General features: G+C 34.9%; 2 protein-coding genes across 4 annotated transcripts; one reads left to right on the top strand and one right to left on the bottom strand.

Moving 5' to 3' along the window:
* Positions 1–962: 962 nt before the first annotated feature.
* FAC1 (AMP deaminase, putative / myoadenylate deaminase) lies at positions 963–11,388 on the top strand. Its single transcript, XM_022295896.2, has 19 exons — positions 963–1,559; positions 2,854–3,017; positions 3,119–3,326; positions 3,666–3,844; positions 3,975–4,026; positions 4,128–4,255; positions 4,351–4,530; positions 4,693–4,760; positions 4,909–5,051; positions 5,626–5,687; positions 7,402–7,515; positions 8,157–8,297; positions 8,538–8,690; positions 9,184–9,237; positions 9,313–9,423; positions 9,516–9,689; positions 9,991–10,071; positions 10,611–10,709; positions 10,816–11,388. The coding sequence occupies exons 1-19, from the start codon at positions 1,217–1,219 to the stop codon at positions 10,882–10,884; spliced, it is 2,523 nt and encodes an 840-aa protein (XP_022151588.1). The 5' UTR covers positions 963–1,216; the 3' UTR covers positions 10,885–11,388.
* Positions 11,389–13,643: 2,255 nt separating this feature from the next.
* On the bottom strand, positions 13,644–17,229 carry HCC1 (electron transport SCO1/SenC family protein). Of its 3 annotated transcripts, XR_002602544.2 has the most exons (8): positions 16,961–17,229; positions 16,392–16,568; positions 16,200–16,290; positions 15,124–15,336; positions 14,370–14,459; positions 14,150–14,282; positions 13,845–14,063; positions 13,644–13,745 (listed from the first exon to the last, which is right to left on the bottom strand). XR_002602544.2 is itself a non-coding variant. In XM_022295779.2 (7 exons), the coding sequence occupies exons 1-7, from the start codon at positions 17,123–17,125 to the stop codon at positions 13,952–13,954; spliced, it is 978 nt and encodes a 325-aa protein (XP_022151471.1). In that variant the 5' UTR covers positions 17,126–17,229; the 3' UTR covers positions 13,644–13,951. The 3 variants fall into 3 exon arrangements, 2 of the variants coding, with proteins under 2 accessions (XP_022151471.1, XP_022151470.1); XM_022295779.2 differs by having other exon boundaries at positions 13,644–14,063; positions 14,370–14,456; XM_022295778.2 differs by having other exon boundaries at positions 13,699–14,063.
* Between the last annotated feature and the right edge of the window lie 607 nt (positions 17,230–17,836).

Consider the following 17,836-nt stretch of genomic DNA (forward strand, 5'->3'; position numbering starts at 1 on the left):
TCTATACTACATACTACAGATGATTTTTCTTTTTCAACAACAAATCAATTATTTAAAATCTCTCAATCTTACATGTGAGGTAATATTCTAGAAAAGAAGCAATTATTTGAACAAACAATTATAAACGAACCATAAATTGACTAGCAAACAATCGAAAATGTAAATGTCAATTCAATAAAAAAGAAAAAGATATTCACAGATCACACCCCTGGCAGTAAAAAAGTTTGTACCACCAACAGAATGTATGTACCTTTTCCTTCAATATGATATTCTTATTAGGTTATTTTCACCAAATATATAATTTAGTCATTTTTTTTTCTAAAAGTTTTAATTTCAATATTTATCTGAAATAATTTTTTAAATGCAATTGAAATTTTCTAAAGAATAAAAATCAAATGGGAAACAACCAAGACTAAGGACTATGTTTAGCCCTTTGTAAAAAAAAGAGAGAAAAAAATTTGTAGCCATTTATTTTTCGAGAGCAGCCAAAACAGCGAAAAAAAGAAATATATATTTATAAATATAACATTAGGTTTAAAATTTTATATATATAAATTACAAATTTATATAATCATTTTTTTTGTTGATATGTTATCTACAAAAATACATTTAGTTACTAAAAAAATTTGTAAAATATTAAAATTTTAGCCTGAAATTGTTATCAATGAATTAACCCATAATGATTATTCGGGATAAAAATAAAAAAAATAATGGTATTTTAATAAATACATATTTATTTTATCCATTTAGTGTAATTTCTATTTTTCTTTTATATAGTTCCAATGATGACATTGGCAGCAGAATAAATTCTAAAAATTCACAAGCCATGAAGAAAAAACGAAATCTGTATATTTTAATTTTTATCAGCGAAAAGAAAAATGGCGGCTTTAGCAATTTGGAAAAAGAAAAAACGAAAAAGAAAAACAAAACCCTAATAGGAAATAATAAAAAAAGGGAAAAAATTTGGAGACGGCACAGGGCAGAGTAGGAGAGAGAAAGCTCGTAGTGTCCATCTCTTTCTCTCGCTCTCTCTCTGTAGTCTCTGCGCTCTCTCTGGTATCTCTTCTCTATAAATATCGTAGCAGAGCCTCCTTCGTTCGAATAAATCGGTGCCCTGTTAATAATTTGGCCTTCGCGTACTGTTTTTGTAAGGATTCCTACCTCTGTCTCTGGTTCGACGTGTCGTTTTCCCGCTGTGAAGAGATAGGGAACTCCAATGGATACTTATCCGCTGCACATGGCCATGGCGGCTCTCATAGGGGCCTCCGTCGTCGCTGTTTCCGCGTATTACATGCACCGGAAAACCCTAACTCAGCTGCTTGAGTTTGCCAAGACTGTGGAGAGGGAGAGGGACCGGGAGGATAGCTTGGAGGTGGACTCGAAGAAGCAGCGCAGTCATGTGCGCCGGAAGGGGAGCGGTTACAATCGGCGGGGCTCGGCTTCTCTGCCGGACGTTACTGCTATTTCCAGCGGGATTGATGGCGAGGAGAAGCGAAGTGCCTCGGTGCTGCTGGACGTGATTCCTGCTGGGCTGCCGAGGCTGCACACACTTCCTGAAGGTATGGATTCGATGGATTTCTCTCCTGGAGATTCATGGACTTGAATACATTAAACCTTTTCAGTTTTGTATATTAGTTTGTGCATTATGGTTTTGTTGGATTTCGAGGGGATGCCTGAATGGCGTTTTTATTTCCAAACAATTGAGGCAGAGGGTTTATCACTGCTTTGTTTCAATTTATTCAATTGATGTATTATCTTTAACTCTAGAATCATGATGAACTATTAAATTCTAGTGAGTCCCGGTTGATGTACTGTCTGAATCATAACAGAGTCATACGAGGATTTTCCGTGTGCGTCTTTTCATTATGTTTCCCAATTAGGAGTGTTTTAATCTTCATATGACGAATAGTACTGCAGTTCTCGTTGTATTTGGAAAATTAAATATGGTCTTCTTCAGCTCATTAACTGAGTCATACGAGGATTTTACGTGTGCGTCTTTTCATTATGTTTCCCAATTAGGAGTGTTTAATCTTCATATGACGAATAGTACTGCAGTTCTCGTTGTATTTGGAAAATTAAATATGGTCTTCTTCAGCTCATTAAACTCTTAAGCCGCTGTTATTCAAGAAGTATCACCTCATGAATTTTAGAATCCTATTATTAAATATTTTCTTCCTAAATTCTCCTACATGTCTGTAACATAATATCATGTCTACCTTCAATTCTTTTCTCCTTTCTTTTGGAACAAGAACGGATTACATTACCATTGAGATCACTCGAAGAATTTGGTATGAGTATGACAATCCATGGTGTAGAAAATAGATAGAGATCAAAGCTTGAAGATTCTCATTTCTTATTTAAAAATTTAAAGTTTTTAGTTTCTTTGGTTTTAAGGCAGTCAACAAGTATGGTAATCTAAATCCTCAAGTCAACGAGTTTTAAGATGGCATAGCTATTTCATCCACTATGGCAATGCTTGGTAGGAGATTATTCCATGGGTGCGAGCAATCCACTCTGGTTTGTTTCATTCTGGAAATATATTTTTGGCTTGACATCTTTAGTTTGTGTGTTTTAAGAAATGCCAATGGATGGTCATGGGGGTGACCCATGGCTTTCCATCTAATCTAAAAATAGTTAGTATCAAATCAATTAATTCTACTGTCCTTTTGGCTCATGTTTTTCATTCAAGTCCAACTTCACAACTCATGACTTCATTCTGCCAGGAGCACTGCAGATTGTCTGAATTATCATAGCAAAATTTTCGACATTTTTTTTTTCAATTATAGACATTAAGGTGGCAAGGCTGCTAATATATATTAATGTACTTCCCCCCCTATTAAACACTTATATCAGGGAAAAATTCTACAAAGAGATCAATCAGGCCCACTTCACCGAAGTCGCCTATTGCAAGTGCGAGTGCCTTTGAGAGTGTTGAAGGATCTGATGATGATGATGTTGATGATATGAACGAGGATACAAAATTAAATTCAGCATATCTGCATACTAATGGAAGTGCGGTGGGTACATAACTCCCTTAAACGTTCTTATTTTTGTGGACACCAAACGGCATTTTAAGATTAGGAGTATTTACAGTTTTGCATTTAACTCCCACGTGCAGAATCCTGAATGTAAAGGCATATTTGAAAATCTGCCCGACCACATTAATGCCAGTGGAGAACAGATAGCCTTGGCTGCTTCAAGTATGATTCGATCTCATAGTATATCTGGTGATCTTCATGGTGTTCAGCCTGATCCAATTGCAGCTGATATTTTGAGGAAAGAGCCGGAGCAAGAGACTTTTGTACGGCTCAAAATTACCCCATCTGGTATTGCTAATTGGATCCTTTTTATGTGACTTATTTCTTTTGTTTCCCTGCCCGTTAGATGATAATACTACATAGTCATAACTTTAAGGTGCTTAACATGGTCGCACGTGTATTTGTTTGTGTTATGGCTGCACAATGACATAATCTTTCATGAAGAATGTGAAAATGACCAGAAAACACAATACTAAGTAAGCATGTCATTTAATTTGTTGTATTGTATGGATTATTAGGAACTAGCTCAGTGGCTAGTAAATGAAGTAAAAGTGAATTGTGTTTTTCTCATATTCATGTTGACATAATTTTTAATATATTTCTATTTGTCTGGCTTGATTTTTGTAGAGGTACCATTACCTGATGAAGTTGAATCATATCTTGTTCTTCAAGAATGCCTTGAGATGCGAAAAAGATATGTATTCCGGGAAGATGTTGCTCCATGGGAGAAAGAAATCATATCTGACCCCAGTACACCAAAACCTAATCCAGATCCATTTCAATACTCTCCGGAGGGCAAGTCTGATGTGAGTTTGTCATCATTGATAAATGAATTTAGTATATTGTGCTGCATGTTAGTAATATGTTCTTTGTTGTCATGGTCCTACATTTTATTATTTTCTCTCTTATTCATTTTATGTGTTTCCCTTTCTGCAGCATCATTTTGAGATGGAAGACGGGGTCATTCATGTCTATGCAAACAAAGATTGTAAGAATATGAGAGTTCGTTTCTTGGTAGCTATGATCCATGAACTTCGCATGTCTCTTTTCAATTGCTCTTCTTACAAGTACTGTTTAAATTATTTGCAGCGAAGGAAGAACTTTTTCCTGTTGCTGATGCAACCACCTTTTTTACTGATCTTCATCACATACTTAGAGTCACTGCAGCAGGAAATATTAGAACTCTATGCCACCATCGACTGAACCTTCTCGAACAGGTACATGTTCTATAATGCTTTTAGTTATTGAAATATTTGTTAATGCTTTTTATTTTGTATCCTTGATGATATGCCTATACATTCACTTCATTCAGAAATTCAATCTTCATCTGATGCTTAACGCGGACAAGGAATTTCTAGCTCAGAAAAGTGCTCCACATCGTGACTTTTATAATGTCAGGAAAGTTGATACTCACGTTCATCACTCGGCATGCATGAACCAGAAACATCTCTTAAGATTTATAAAGTCCAAGTTGAGAAAAGAGCCTGATGAGGTAAGGAATATGACTCTTGACTTATTGACAAGCATCTCTTCCCGTTTCTAGTTTGATTGTATAGATTGATGCCTTGCATCTTAAAATTCATTTCGTGAACTGCTTTCAGGAATTATCTATCTTATTTTTAAAAAATAATGGTTGATATATTCTTGTACTTAGGTTGTAATATTTCGGGATGGTACATATTTGACCTTGAAAGAAGTGTTTGAGAGCTTGGATTTATCTGGGTAAGTCTTTTCTTACCCATTTTCTTTGATAACGAAGAACCATCATCCAAAAAGGGGAAAGAAAGAGAGACTGTTTTTATCCACTCTGAACATTTATTAAATATGTCTGAGCGTGGATTATTATTTTCTTTTGACATGTGGAGCACAGGTACGACTTAAATGTTGACCTCTTGGATGTTCATGCTGACAAGAGCACATTTCATCGCTTTGATAAGTTTAATCTTAAATACAACCCCTGCGGTCAAAGTAGACTCAGGGAGATTTTCCTAAAGCAGGATAATCTAATTCAAGGTATATGTTGCTTTCTTACAAGTTATTAGATTTTACATGAGATAGTATGGCATTTGATTTTGTGATGCCATACACGCACATTCTCCTTTGTTACATATTTGGTTGGTCAATTTAGGGTTAAGGGTCTGTGATATACTTACTGTAATCAGTTAAGGAGCATTTATAATCTGCAAAGCCATGCATTTGCAGTAGATGTATTGATTTTTCTTCTCAACTGTTAGGTGTAAGATTTTTTCAATCTTTTTAAAAGATATTATGGATTAAATATTGTTGACAGATAATTGGATGGCTTCAATCCTCATTTCTACACTGGTATATGAACATATTTTCTCAAATAAATAACTCTATATGCCCCACATGGACACTCTGTCCTCACGATATTTAAAATTTGCCATATCCTTTTTGATCGTCATTCCTTTCATTAATGAATCATGATAGCATGAAAGTGTTTTATTGCTGGTCTAAATGAATGGAGATGTGGTTGTTGGTATAGTGTCATTTTTATTTATCTTCAAGCAACTTTACTAGACAAATGAATTAGTTTTTTATATTTCTAATGGATGTCATTTTGAAGGCCGTTTCCTTGGCGAGCTGACCAAACAAGTGTTTTCTGATCTTGCCGCAAGTAAATATCAGGTGCATCATTCTTCCTCCATATAGTTGGATGCGCTGTTATGGATTCATTTGATTTATGCCGTGGCTTTAATTTCTATATATTAGGTCTATTCTCAAGATTTCTCAAATGTAGTCGCTGTTTGTGAACTGTGTGCATATTGATTAGTTTTTTGGAGGGAAGGGTAGAAAGAAATTGACTGTCAACTGTGTGCTTTTAGTAATTTCTATGATGTTGGCTCTGTACGAATGAACCTAATCTGATCTGCCCCAAAACTGCTTGAGCCTCCAGAAAAAAAAAAGCATTTGCCAAAATGTAATTGAGGGGAGCCTCCAAAATCTTTTAGGTGCCGGTTGGTACATGAGAATGAGAAGAGAGCCAAACCAGAAGTCTCTTTCAATTCAGATTTCCTTTACAGACTCTGTCTTTACACTTATGACCCTTTTTTATGAAAGCTCACCATCATGTACCAAACCAAAAAGCTCTTTCACAGGGAGAGGAGTAAGATGACCAAAGGGTATTTTATAAGCAGTCCACCCTTCAAGAATATCTACCCTTAAAAGGTCGGTCAGAAGCACGAGGAAACTGCTACTAGACAAAATTTGAGAAGAAACAAAGTTGAGGGGATTCTCCCATTAAAAAAAGGAACAACAGTTGTTAGGAGATGAAGCCGCCTTTGCTAATTTATCCCTCAACCAAGCAACCCAAGCTCACCTAAGTCTTAACTCTTGAAGAGAAGAAGAATTTGCCTTCAGCCTGCTTTATATCATTATCTTGTCTTCAGTCTTTGATCTGGTGAAGTGCAATGGTTTATGTTTGGCCACGAGACGAGACATTTCTTACCTCCCTTGTTTCACTGTACTAAAAATTGTACCTACAGAACACCATTTGGGGATTTAAAATTTAAATGAACTTGCGCAATTAGAAATGATGGAGTTATTTCTGTATACTTGTTTCTTATTCATATTTTGCGTGCAATATTCGTTTTTTGATGTCTCTATAGAACTTCTATTTCATGATATTTAATCGTTTAGAAAATTGTAATTGTAATATAATTGGCATGGGAAACAAATATTTCATTGATGTGATGAAATATATAAAAGGAGAAATCCCGAAAGTTGGGGATTACAAAAAGGCCTGCCAATTCATCCAAAGATCATGTAATTTGTAAAGATACAATTGGTATTTTTATGTTTATGAATTCTTTCCTATTATTTTCCAGTCTGAAATATTTTAGTATGTCCAGGATCGTGTACAGTATCTTTCACCCTGCACCCTTTGCATCTGTCTTAATTTCCGAAAATTTACATGTCATGTCCATGTTTGGGAGTAGTCAGAGGGTCTGAATCACTCTTTATCTTAAAACAAGGAGAGATTGGTGCGGTACATTGATCAGCTAGCAAAAATGTGATACTCCCTTGATAGATTGCTCTCAATTCCAGCATCCTTCTGATGCATCAATACATCCATGAATGGGCATATGCATTTTTGGAAGAACTAAAGCTGATGAGCTAATGAATTGGTACAAAATTTTTACTAGCATGTTTATGGCTCTGTAAAACCTAGATGGCATGGATGCATGAGAACAAACCCATGATAACTTTATGCAAGTATAATGTAGATGAAAATAATTATTGTGCAAAAATGTGGATGGAAATATTGTATTGTCCTTCCCACTCTCAAGACATGGATGCCTTTCTATTTTACCATGTTTGATGTTTCATTCTTTTAATGCAGATGGCTGAATACCGGATATCTATATATGGAAGGAAGCAAAGTGAATGGGATCAACTGGCCAGTTGGATAATTAATAATGATTTGTACAGCGATAATGTCGTATGGTTGATCCAGGTAATCAAAAGCACAAAAAGGACCTCCTTTTGGCTTATCATATATGCTGGACTTGTCACAAATTTGGTTCTGGTGTACGGTAATTGGTTTTGTTAAGTGAACAAAAGTTGCATTATTTCTTGGAAATTATTTTTTCATCAAATTTGTGTCACAGTTTTTACTTTTATGCTTTTTGTGAAAATTAGAGTTTTTGCGGTTCTTAATTGTTATCCTTCGCTGAGGAGCTGCAAATTATCGTCATTTTGATAGGATTGCTATTAAGATAGGTTGGAGATATTATCAGGATAGTAAGGGTATATTAGTAATTGGGTTTGGAGTTCAGTTATAAATAAGGTGAGGGGGAGATAATTCGGTAGCTATGGTAGTTCTTCTATATTTTATCTTTCAATGCATTGTTAGTGTTCAGGTTCTATTTCTATCACATTGGCATACTTGGGGATTTCACTAATCCTTTAGTTTGTTAGTAAGTTTACATATGGCGTACTATTGCATCCTACTAGGTCTGCTCTTTTCTTGAACATATCAACTAGGACACTGAACGGTAACTTTATTTTAAAAAACTTGTCATACTTTTTGTATCGGAGGATCAAAATTTAGATGCTATTTATTTCTGCCTTATTTTATTATGGTTTTTGTTTCAGCTGCCACGACTTTACAATGTGTATAAGGAAATGGGTATTGTGACTTCATTCCAAAACATTCTTGATAACATCTTTATTCCGTTATTTGAGGTGACGGTAGATCCAGATTCACATCCCCAGCTGCATGTTTTCTTGAAACAGGTTTGTTTTCTCCCAACAGAATCTTCAATTTTCATCTTATTGGAGCTTATCAGTCTGTTTAAACGAAGATAGCGTCTAAGTATGTTTTATAGATTTATTAATATGGTTGCATTTGAAAGTATTGTTGATAGATTGTGTTTTAATTTATCCTGCTATAGCAACTTACGTTACATCATAAAACTTGTTGACTAAATTTGTAACATTTTAAATTTTCATTTTCTCCTTTGTGAAACATTTCAGGTTGTTGGTTTGGATTTGGTTGATGATGAAAGCAAGCCTGAAAGACGCCCTACCAAGCACATGCCGACGCCTGCTCAGTGGACGAATGTGTTCAATCCCGCATTCTCATACTATGTCTATTACTGTTATGCCAATCTCTATACATTAAACAAGGTTGATTACACTAAATGATCTTAAGCTCCTTATGTTGCTGTCATATTTATCTTTTACCATATATCTCCTTTCTCAGGGGATATTTATCTTTTACCAAATCTTAAAGCACGCAGCAATCTATTATTTGAATGTGGTATAAGTAGCCTATTTCAAAATTTTATGCTCTATAACATAATTTTACGACATTTTAGACAAGCCTGTGAAACTTAGAGGGATCAAGTCTTTATGTTTAAAGTTTCTAAACCTTTATTATTAATAACTACTCGACTCCGTGATGACTTTTCTAGTTAAGCTTAGTTTAACAAGTAATAATAATTCTCAACACAATATAGGTGATTTCTATATGTGGTGTTTTATATGTTTTGTTTGTATTCCTCGCCCTTTTTTGGGGTTCTCAATGTTTCTTGTATTGATATCATGGCTGCTGCTTTGGTCTATGCTTCCTCGATGTTTAATTTTTGAAGTGTTGATAACTTTTGGTTTTGCTTTTCAGCTTCGTGAATCGAAGGGAATGACCACTATAAATCTTCGTCCACATTCTGGAGAGGTACCTGGGAAGTTTATTCAAAATTGATGCTTATGTCACATTGTTACACAATCTCATGTATAGAATTCTTTTCAGGCGGGTGATATTGACCACCTTGCTGCAACTTTCCTAACTGCTCATAGCATTGCACATGGAATCAATTTGAGGAAGTCTCCAGTGCTTCAGTATTTATATTATCTAGCCCAGGTAACGAGGCAGTTTTTTTCCCCCAATTAACTCACAGAATTCATCATTACCATTACCATCACTTACTTCGTACACGGCACGTGCATTAACAGGTTGGTCTGGCTATGTCTCCACTGAGCAATAACTCCCTATTTCTGGACTATCACCGAAATCCCTTTCCCATGTTCTTCTCTCGTGGTCTTAATGTCTCTCTTTCTACTGACGACCCTCTTCAAATCCACTTGACAAAAGAACCTCTGGTGGAAGAATATAGCATTGCTGCTTCGGTGAGTTATCTTTCCTTGACCTTACCCTTCAACATTCTTCCCTGAGTTGAGTTGGGGTGTTTTAGAATGGTAAAAAATGATTTTAGTTCATTAAAAGCACTTTTTAGAATTTTTAGTGTTTGCTTAGACACGGTTTTGAAGCACTTAATAAATGTCTCTCCCAAAAGTGCTTATATAAGAAATGTTTGCGCCTAAAAGTATTTCCTTCAAAAGTTATCTACAACTCGTCTATACTCATGCATCTCAATATGAAGGGGTTTTCCTAAAAAAGAAATAATTAAATTAAAATCTTATTTTACAGGTGTGGAAGCTAAGTTCTTGTGACCTATGTGAAATAGCCCGCAATTCTGTCTACCAATCAGGTTTCTCTCATGCTCTGAAGGTACGTACAGAACTCCCAAGTCATCTAAATTATTAATTCACTTTTGCATTAATATATGATGCAGTGAAAATATTCCTCTTATTAATTCCTGCACCCACATATGATGCATCAAACTATGATCTAGTTCAATATGTTCGATGGGAATCATAAATGATTTCTACTTGTCTCCTTAGAATCTCTTTTTGAGTGTGGGATGTGGATTTGAACCTCCAACCTCAAGGGAATGAATGAATAGATGCGTTTACTGCTGAGCTATTTCATTTGGTTGTCTCCTCCGAATCCTAGATGTTTATCTTTTTCCTTTTATTGTAAATCAAGACCAGTGATAGCAAGCTATGGACAGAATGTAACGAGCCAAACTAATTAAATTGAGTTCCCATTCGCCGATATTTGATATTATCTTTGTCCTGGTGGCCACTTAGATTTAAACTCCTACGAGCTTACATGGTAGTCAAATGCCTGCTTTTTGCCCATGTGGATGTGTGTTTTATCCCACACAAATACTCGGGATCTTTGAGATTTCAACTTTGTTGTTGCAGTCACATTGGATTGGAAAAGAATATTACAAGAGAGGACCAGCAGGAAATGATATTCATAGAACGAATGTGCCACACATTAGGGTGGAATTCCGTGATACGGTATATATCTTTTTCTGTTACTGTATTCTATTTTTCCTCGTCGGTGTCACCTAACAATTTTACATCTCTGTGTCCCTTTATTTTTATTATATGTTAAAAAACAAAGATCTGGAGAGAGGAAATGCAGCTGGTTTATCTGGGAAAGGCCAACGTTTCGGACGAGATTGAAAAATGAAGAATGACAGGGAAATGCTTTAAACCACATTGGAATATTTATATGTCTATTGATGGTGGTTCGAAGATTCAATTATTTGTTGATCGCGCCTCAACGAAGGAGCTGGGTTTTGATTCATCTGGTTGTGAAGGGACGAAGTTTATGTGTACATTCTCCAATCCTGGAAATGGAGAAATTACAAACGGTAGCGGAGGGTTCGTCTTGCAGAAGCTATGATATGGGCATAATTTTACATTGTTCATGTGACAAACTTTTTTTCTGGAAGAGATTGACACTTTAGATCTCGAAGGACAATACTAATATATATATATATACATACATATATATATATATATATATGTACGTAGCTTAAATAATCTTAATGTTGGAAAATAATAAGGGGACGTAACAATAAAGTTAGTGTTTTCCCACGGTTGGAAGGGGAAAAGGCTCCCTCTAAATCCATTTTTGACTATCTTTAGGTTTATAAATTTTAATTTAAGCATTTGCTCGTAATTTCATGAACACCCTTCATTTTTCTGTCTTGATTTTGCATTTATTTTATTGCAAAGTTAAGCCCATAAATTTCTTTACCAAGTCAGTCCTCCATGATAGGAATTAAGATGAAACAAAGAATTGGTTACGTAGAGAGTTCAGTCTAATTAATCCAACTTGTAATCAGCTCAACCTATGACTTGTAATGGTTGGGTTTGCTGAGTTCCAAGTTATATTATTGTTTAATCTGTTTGATTAAACTTGTGTTGAAGACATTTAAATATAGATAAATCTTAATTGCAATTAAATTAAGCCTCTCTGGTAGAATTTAATTTTAAGTTTATGAATTTTGATTCAACGAGTTCAGCGAGCCATTCGAGATTTTTTTGTTCTAAATGTTTTCGAATTTTTTCATGGGGATTCACGTGAACAAGTGTTTTCAAGTTCGGAGGACTCGTACTCGGTCGGATGGGTGTTCTCCAGTAATCATAAGAATATAGCAACTCTATATTTCATCTTCGGTGAGAGTCCTCTCACTTTCCTTCCATCGTGTCATTATATTTTAATCTTTTAAGCTCGAATAAAGTCTTCAAGATTAGTCCTTCACCCAAAGTTGGCAATGTTATGGTTCAACAACAATTGTTTACAAATATTTGAAGCCAACATTGTGCACGATGGAGCGGGGTTTCTTCATAGTTAGTAATCTATGGCCCATCGTTCTACTCCATACTCTACATTCTAATTAAACCAGAAGGATAGGCTTTATTAAGTCATTGTAATTGAAAGAAATCTTGATGAACTAATTCTGGTTCTTGCCATCCTCGTCTCTGCTGCCTTTTTGGAGTTTTGGTTCTCATTGAAATCTTTATATTCAAGAACAATAACTCGGCTTGAGACAGTGAGTCGATTTCCATTAACCGAAATCTCCAATGAGAAAGTGGAGGATCATAGATGGAGCGAAATGAAAAAACAAAATGAAACTATTTTTTCATCAATTATTTTCAAATTCTTGCGCTCGAATTACTAACCAAACCAACCATAAAGATTTACAAACCATCCACTAATTTTCATCTATGATTCAATGACCTAACTTGTCTAACAAAATTACGTTATTAAATCCATGCTTGAAAATTTGTTGTTTTACTTTTTTTACTTGGTTCAGTGAACTAATTTTGTAATTATATAATAAATTAAACCATTAAAGAAGCAGAGCCAACAAGCTACTTACCTTACATCAAAGTAGGTTTCTTTTCTTTTGTTTTTTTTTTTTGTGAATTTTAAGATGAAATTTTGAATATCGAGAATATATGTTTCCAATTGAGCTATGCTCTAATTGATAATTAAATAGTACTAAAAAAAAATTTGATAATTAAATAACCTAGCAAAATTTCAAATATTTTGTTGGCAGAATCATAATATTTAAATCATTTTCTGAGAGAAAAACCAACCCCTTGCTTACCATTTGATAAAACTAAAACTTGCCGAAGTCATCATGCTTATGATCCACTCATCTCCGAACCTTACCGATACAAAATTAGCTCCTAAGAGATGGTCAGAGTTCTAAATTATTACACCACCATTGGTCTATTGGATAATTATTTTATTTTAAATTTTCTATTTTTGAAGATTAAACTTATCTAATACCATTTTCACCTGTGTATTTCTCTTCTTTGTTACCTACTCTTTTACCAAAATTTTAAAGATCTATGCCAAAACTTAACAACGAAAAACTCGATTTTAAAAAACGTGTCTTTACTTTAAAATTACGCAAAGAATTTAGATGTGTTTGTAAAAATAATGAAATACATACTAAAGAAATTTAGTAGGTATAATTTTTAACAACACAAACAAAAAGCAAAATTATTATCAAACAGAGCCTAAATTTTCCACCCAAAACTTATACCTAAGAACTTCAAAAGATGTACACATCTCAAATCCTTACCACCAAAACCACTCCTAAAAGTTGCCAGACCAACTTGGTTAAATTTTTAAATACTAGCGTAATTATGGAAAAATCCCATAATTTTTTACTGAATTTCTGTCCAGCTATGAAAACAAACTTTTAAAAAACAAAAATAAAAGATAAAAAAAACTGTGCCTAACAAGCTACCCCAGAAATTTTTGCCCATCAGACACGACCAAATGAGCTTAGCTGAGTCGTGTTTTCCAGTTTTTGGCCAACAAAAAGATAGAATATCAAATGGTTACCAGTTTGCCACGTGTTTGAACTTTCTTCCGGACAAACCAGTGGATGGGAAAATAAATCAAGACGTAAAACAAGAAAATTGGGCGCAAAGGCAATTTTCATACATGTAGCTGAAAAGGGTTTAAAAAATTGAGTAGTTTGAACAGCATACCGTATGAATAACCAATCTTTCAGGAACTACCTGCAGTTAAATGTGGCCAATTCTCTAAATAAGTTGCATTAATGTTATAGATATGAAACAATATTATTAACTAAGACATGACCTATCATAGGTATCAACCTGCCATAGATGCCAAACAATCGAAATACCCGGGAAAAATGTTGAAGCTCGAAAAATAACGGACCAGATTGTAGTAGTATGATAGAACTTGGTTGACCAAGAACTTTCTATTTCTTGTACTGCTTTATCTCTTTGATGACACCATCTGCGAGTGAGTCAACGTCGTTGTTCTTCCCAAAAAATTTTACGAATTCCATGCTTTTAGGACCCATTAAGTACCTGCACCAGATTTCCACACAATATAGTGACCAGACTTCACGTAAGATGACAAACTTAATTGGAAGCGAATCAAAACTGATACTTACATCACTATGGAGTGATCGACGAGATAATCCGAGTCTTCCTCTTCAGTCTTCATATAATAAACTCGATATGCTCGAGCTACATTGCGTATCTCCTCTGAGGTCCCAGTTAGCCCAACCAAGTCCGGATGGAATTCTACAACATTAGGACAAAAATTATATTAGTTTGGCATATCTAACAAGCACCACAAACAGATGGAAGGAAAATTGACTCCTTTGGCACCTTTGACATATTCCCGCACTTGTTCTACGGTATCTCTCTCGGGATCAACAGAGATGAAGACAGGCACAATTTTAATTCCTGCCTTTTCTTCTTCCAGTAGAGAAAAGATGAAATAATAAACAAACTAATTAGCTGAGGATAAATTAACAAATAAAAGAAGTTCATCAGAAAATAAATGTCACAACACAACAAAGGTAAAAATGTTGGAAACAAATAAACAATCAAGTATTTTTGGGAACACGATGGATTCAGCATATAGCTTTACCTTTTACTCGTCAAAGAAAAATATCAAATGCATTAGCAGTAGTCCTCACTATTAAAAGCTTCATGTTTGTCACAAATTATCAGGACACAACACAATATAGTTAACTCAATGAAACAAACGATCATTTAAAGATGTCCCAAGAAACTATATATTAAGCACTTCTCATGTCTGCCATCATAACATTTTTTCAATATCAAAATGAGAAACCGGTGGTTTTCCTGGGAGACTGGATCCAAAAAAGTTATGTATTTTAGAACCAAAATCGAATAGTGTGTAAAGCTTTCGAAATCATTATACATGTCTACAATTTCAGTTTCCAAAAAGCAATAAATCAGAGAGAATAAGCTAAAGGAAAACAAATAAAAATAGATCTTTCAAAAAAATTTACTTGAACATATTTCACAATTTTATTTTAGAAAACAGAAGACTATGTTGAGACTAGTCTCTCAAACAAGCACCGGCATATGTATGAAAGAGCAAATGACTAACTGATTTTATCAACTGCGGCAGCTAGCTTTTGTAGCTCGTCTGGGCAAATGTCCGGACAGTGAGTGAAGCCAAAATATACCAATGTCCATCTCCCGAAAAAGTCTTTTTCTGTGACCTTCTTCCCATCATGATTGATAAGTTTAAATGGGCCCCCAATAGCTGCTTTTCCTACAGACGGTCCTTGTTTGACTTCTATGGAAGCCTTGTTTATTTCTGTTCATTTAAAGACGAATAATCAAATCATGCGGGGCAATTTAGAGAAAATATTAAGAAATAAACTCACACGCTAAAACAAAAAATTATGCCCTGGCTACTAAAAATTCCTTTCACTAATGTCATCCCTAAGATCAACCAATGTGCATAATTTTAAAATAACCATTTTAGCAGTAAATAGTTTCCAGTTCCTAAAGATGGTACAACGGCTGGAAATGGACCACAAAAAAATTAACTAACTACACAAATGGATGCAGCAAAATCAGAAAAGAAATGCACCAGGTTATTGTCTCATTTCATACAACTAAATACTTAGAACAGCAATTAAATATGATATGAGGAAAGATGAAAGCAACAAGAGTCAAGTTTCATTTGAATGAGCACCTCAACTTGTAACAATAGATCACCACAACAAACTCCATTAACAATTCTCATTATCTGGATAACTCTCAAATGTCACAATTAAAGGTTTCAAAACCTACAGATATGACCTAAAAAAATGGACCGGACAAGATTGTTACTTATACCAAGTAAAAGCAACATTCATCCACATCCAAGATTTTATAAAGCGCACATTAACATGGAGCAGAGGGATGAATGAGGTATCAGTACAGTAAATAGCCTACCAAAAGTACCTGGGTAGAACATGCTAAATGGACTGTGAACGTCTTGGAAGGCAAAATTAATTGAAATATTTAAACCATATATACCTATAAACCATGTTACGATTTGTCAACCAAGCTACATACAACATAAATTTTTCTTGTTCGAAAGAGCTCTTATTGTATACAGAATATCTTCTTTTCTAAGAAAATGTGGGGAAGCATATTTATTCCACTCAGGCACTCACCATAGTAGTCTACCTTCGATATGACGTTTCTTTTCTCTGTCATAATAAAAAACCAGTCCCGCTCCAGTGGCAACCAGCAAAAGAAAACTCAGCCATGATACGGGCTGCAGAGAGTATTTCAATAAGCTCGAAACGATCGATATCCTAAGAAGAAAGCGATAGATGAATGTAAGAAACCCATTAGAACAGCTAAAGGTAACCATACCCCACCGCGAACAGATTTTCCAGCATCGTTGCTCTGATTTGATTTCCCCGAATCATCCCCTTCACTAGAATTGGACTCTGTCGATCTCTCGGAGGCTGGGCTTTGAGAATCAGCAGTAGGAGAACCGGTACCATAAAGCCGCCTCATATACATAGCTAAATAATTGATCCCAAGCCCCTAAGAAAGAAGAAAAAAAAAGGTACTGATAAAGCGAAATGCTAAACAAAGTTTATATAGTATAACCACCACCGATGGTGACAAGTGAGAATTTAAAAGAAAAACTAAGGAAAACAAAAATCATAGTACCATCGTGCCAGTATTACTAATTTCCCCATTGTTTCACTTTCTTTTACATCGTTTCTTCCCCATCATTAAACGAAACATTCTCAGTAGCGTACAATCTACGATATCTTCCACTTACTTGCCAATTAAAGCGATTAATCAAGCACATCGTATAAAGTTCACAGATACAGGATTTGACTTATCAACGACTCCTTAACAACTACTTTCCCGAAGTACAAACTGAATGTTAGAGCAGATTATTATTCAAAATCAATAAGGAAACCAACCGACTGAAGAAGGGGAAAATCTCGATCATGAAGATTCGCGCCAGCGACAACAGAAGACGAAGGCGAATGCGAATTCGAATGCGAACGCAAGCTCAAACGGTGTAAAGAGAGACAGCGATTTGCATAGTGGAAATGCTTCGCACCTCTAGAAATAATGGTCGCCATTGTCGATAGAAATTCTCGTAAAACCCTGAGCGGTGGAAATGGCCTTCGGAAACCCTCGTTGCCGGAATTTGGAGGGAACTCGGCGATCTATACGTAGGGACGAATTCTGGACCCAACTTTTCAATTGTAACGAGATCTTACCAAGACCGTGGGCCGTGTAACTTGGATCATTATGAATTTGGGCCCAATCTATCATGAGCCCATAGTGGTAGGGTTGCCGCTCATTTGTTTGCCATCAATTTTAATTTTTAAATCAGTAAATATATTAAATTACAAAAATAGACTATTTAAGATGTTAATTTGTTTTTAGTACATAACTTTGAAGTTAATCCTCCCTTTCTAATTTAATAAAAAGAAAAAAAATAAATTATCAATTTAGTTCTAGACGCGAGCTTTGTTTTAGTTTGATTTCTATAATTTCAAAATTCTCAAATCGATTCTTACAATTTAATCAAATTTCACAAACTTTTATTTGTCATTACCATATAGAATAAGTGACGCATTTGAAATTTTTAAAACATAAATACCTTAATTTAAATCCAAACGAACTATAAATTTATGTTGATCAGCTAAATTTAAATCGATTAAACCCAAATACCCATTTCCATTTCCACTGACTTTGCTTTTGAATTCGCTTAAAAAACCTCCTATTATTCCTGCAATAGATCTTCTCCCATAATAAACTGTTAGACTTTGTTGGCATTTTCAAAA

The sequence above is a fragment of the Momordica charantia genome (assembly GCF_013281855.1).
Source record: "Momordica charantia cultivar OHB3-1 chromosome 1 unlocalized genomic scaffold, Mcharantia_2.0 BLBB01000001.1, whole genome shotgun sequence".
NCBI classification, from domain to species: Eukaryota; Viridiplantae; Streptophyta; class Magnoliopsida; order Cucurbitales; family Cucurbitaceae; genus Momordica; species Momordica charantia.

Excerpts from the sequence above, each read along its gene's own strand:
- FAC1 (XM_022295896.2), top strand. The coding sequence starts at position 1,217 with ATGGATACTTATCCGCTGCACATGGCCATGGCGGCTCTCATAGGGGCC. Across the intron at positions 3,845-3,974 it reads CTCCGGAGGGCAAGTCTGAT|CATCATTTTGAGATGGAAGA; the intron begins GTGAGTTTGTCA and ends CCCTTTCTGCAG. Across the intron at positions 5,052-5,625 it reads GCAGGATAATCTAATTCAAG|GCCGTTTCCTTGGCGAGCTG; the intron begins GTATATGTTGCT and ends GTCATTTTGAAG.
- HCC1 (XM_022295778.2), bottom strand. The coding sequence starts at position 17,125 with ATGGCGACCATTATTTCTAGAGGTGCGAAGCATTTCCACTATGCAAAT. Across the intron at positions 16,291-16,391 it reads GAAAATCTGTTCGCGGTGGG|CCCGTATCATGGCTGAGTTT; the intron begins GTATGGTTACCT and ends TACTCTCTGCAG. Across the intron at positions 14,064-14,149 it reads GTCGATCACTCCATAGTGAT|GTACTTAATGGGTCCTAAAA; the intron begins GTAAGTATCAGT and ends AATCTGGTGCAG.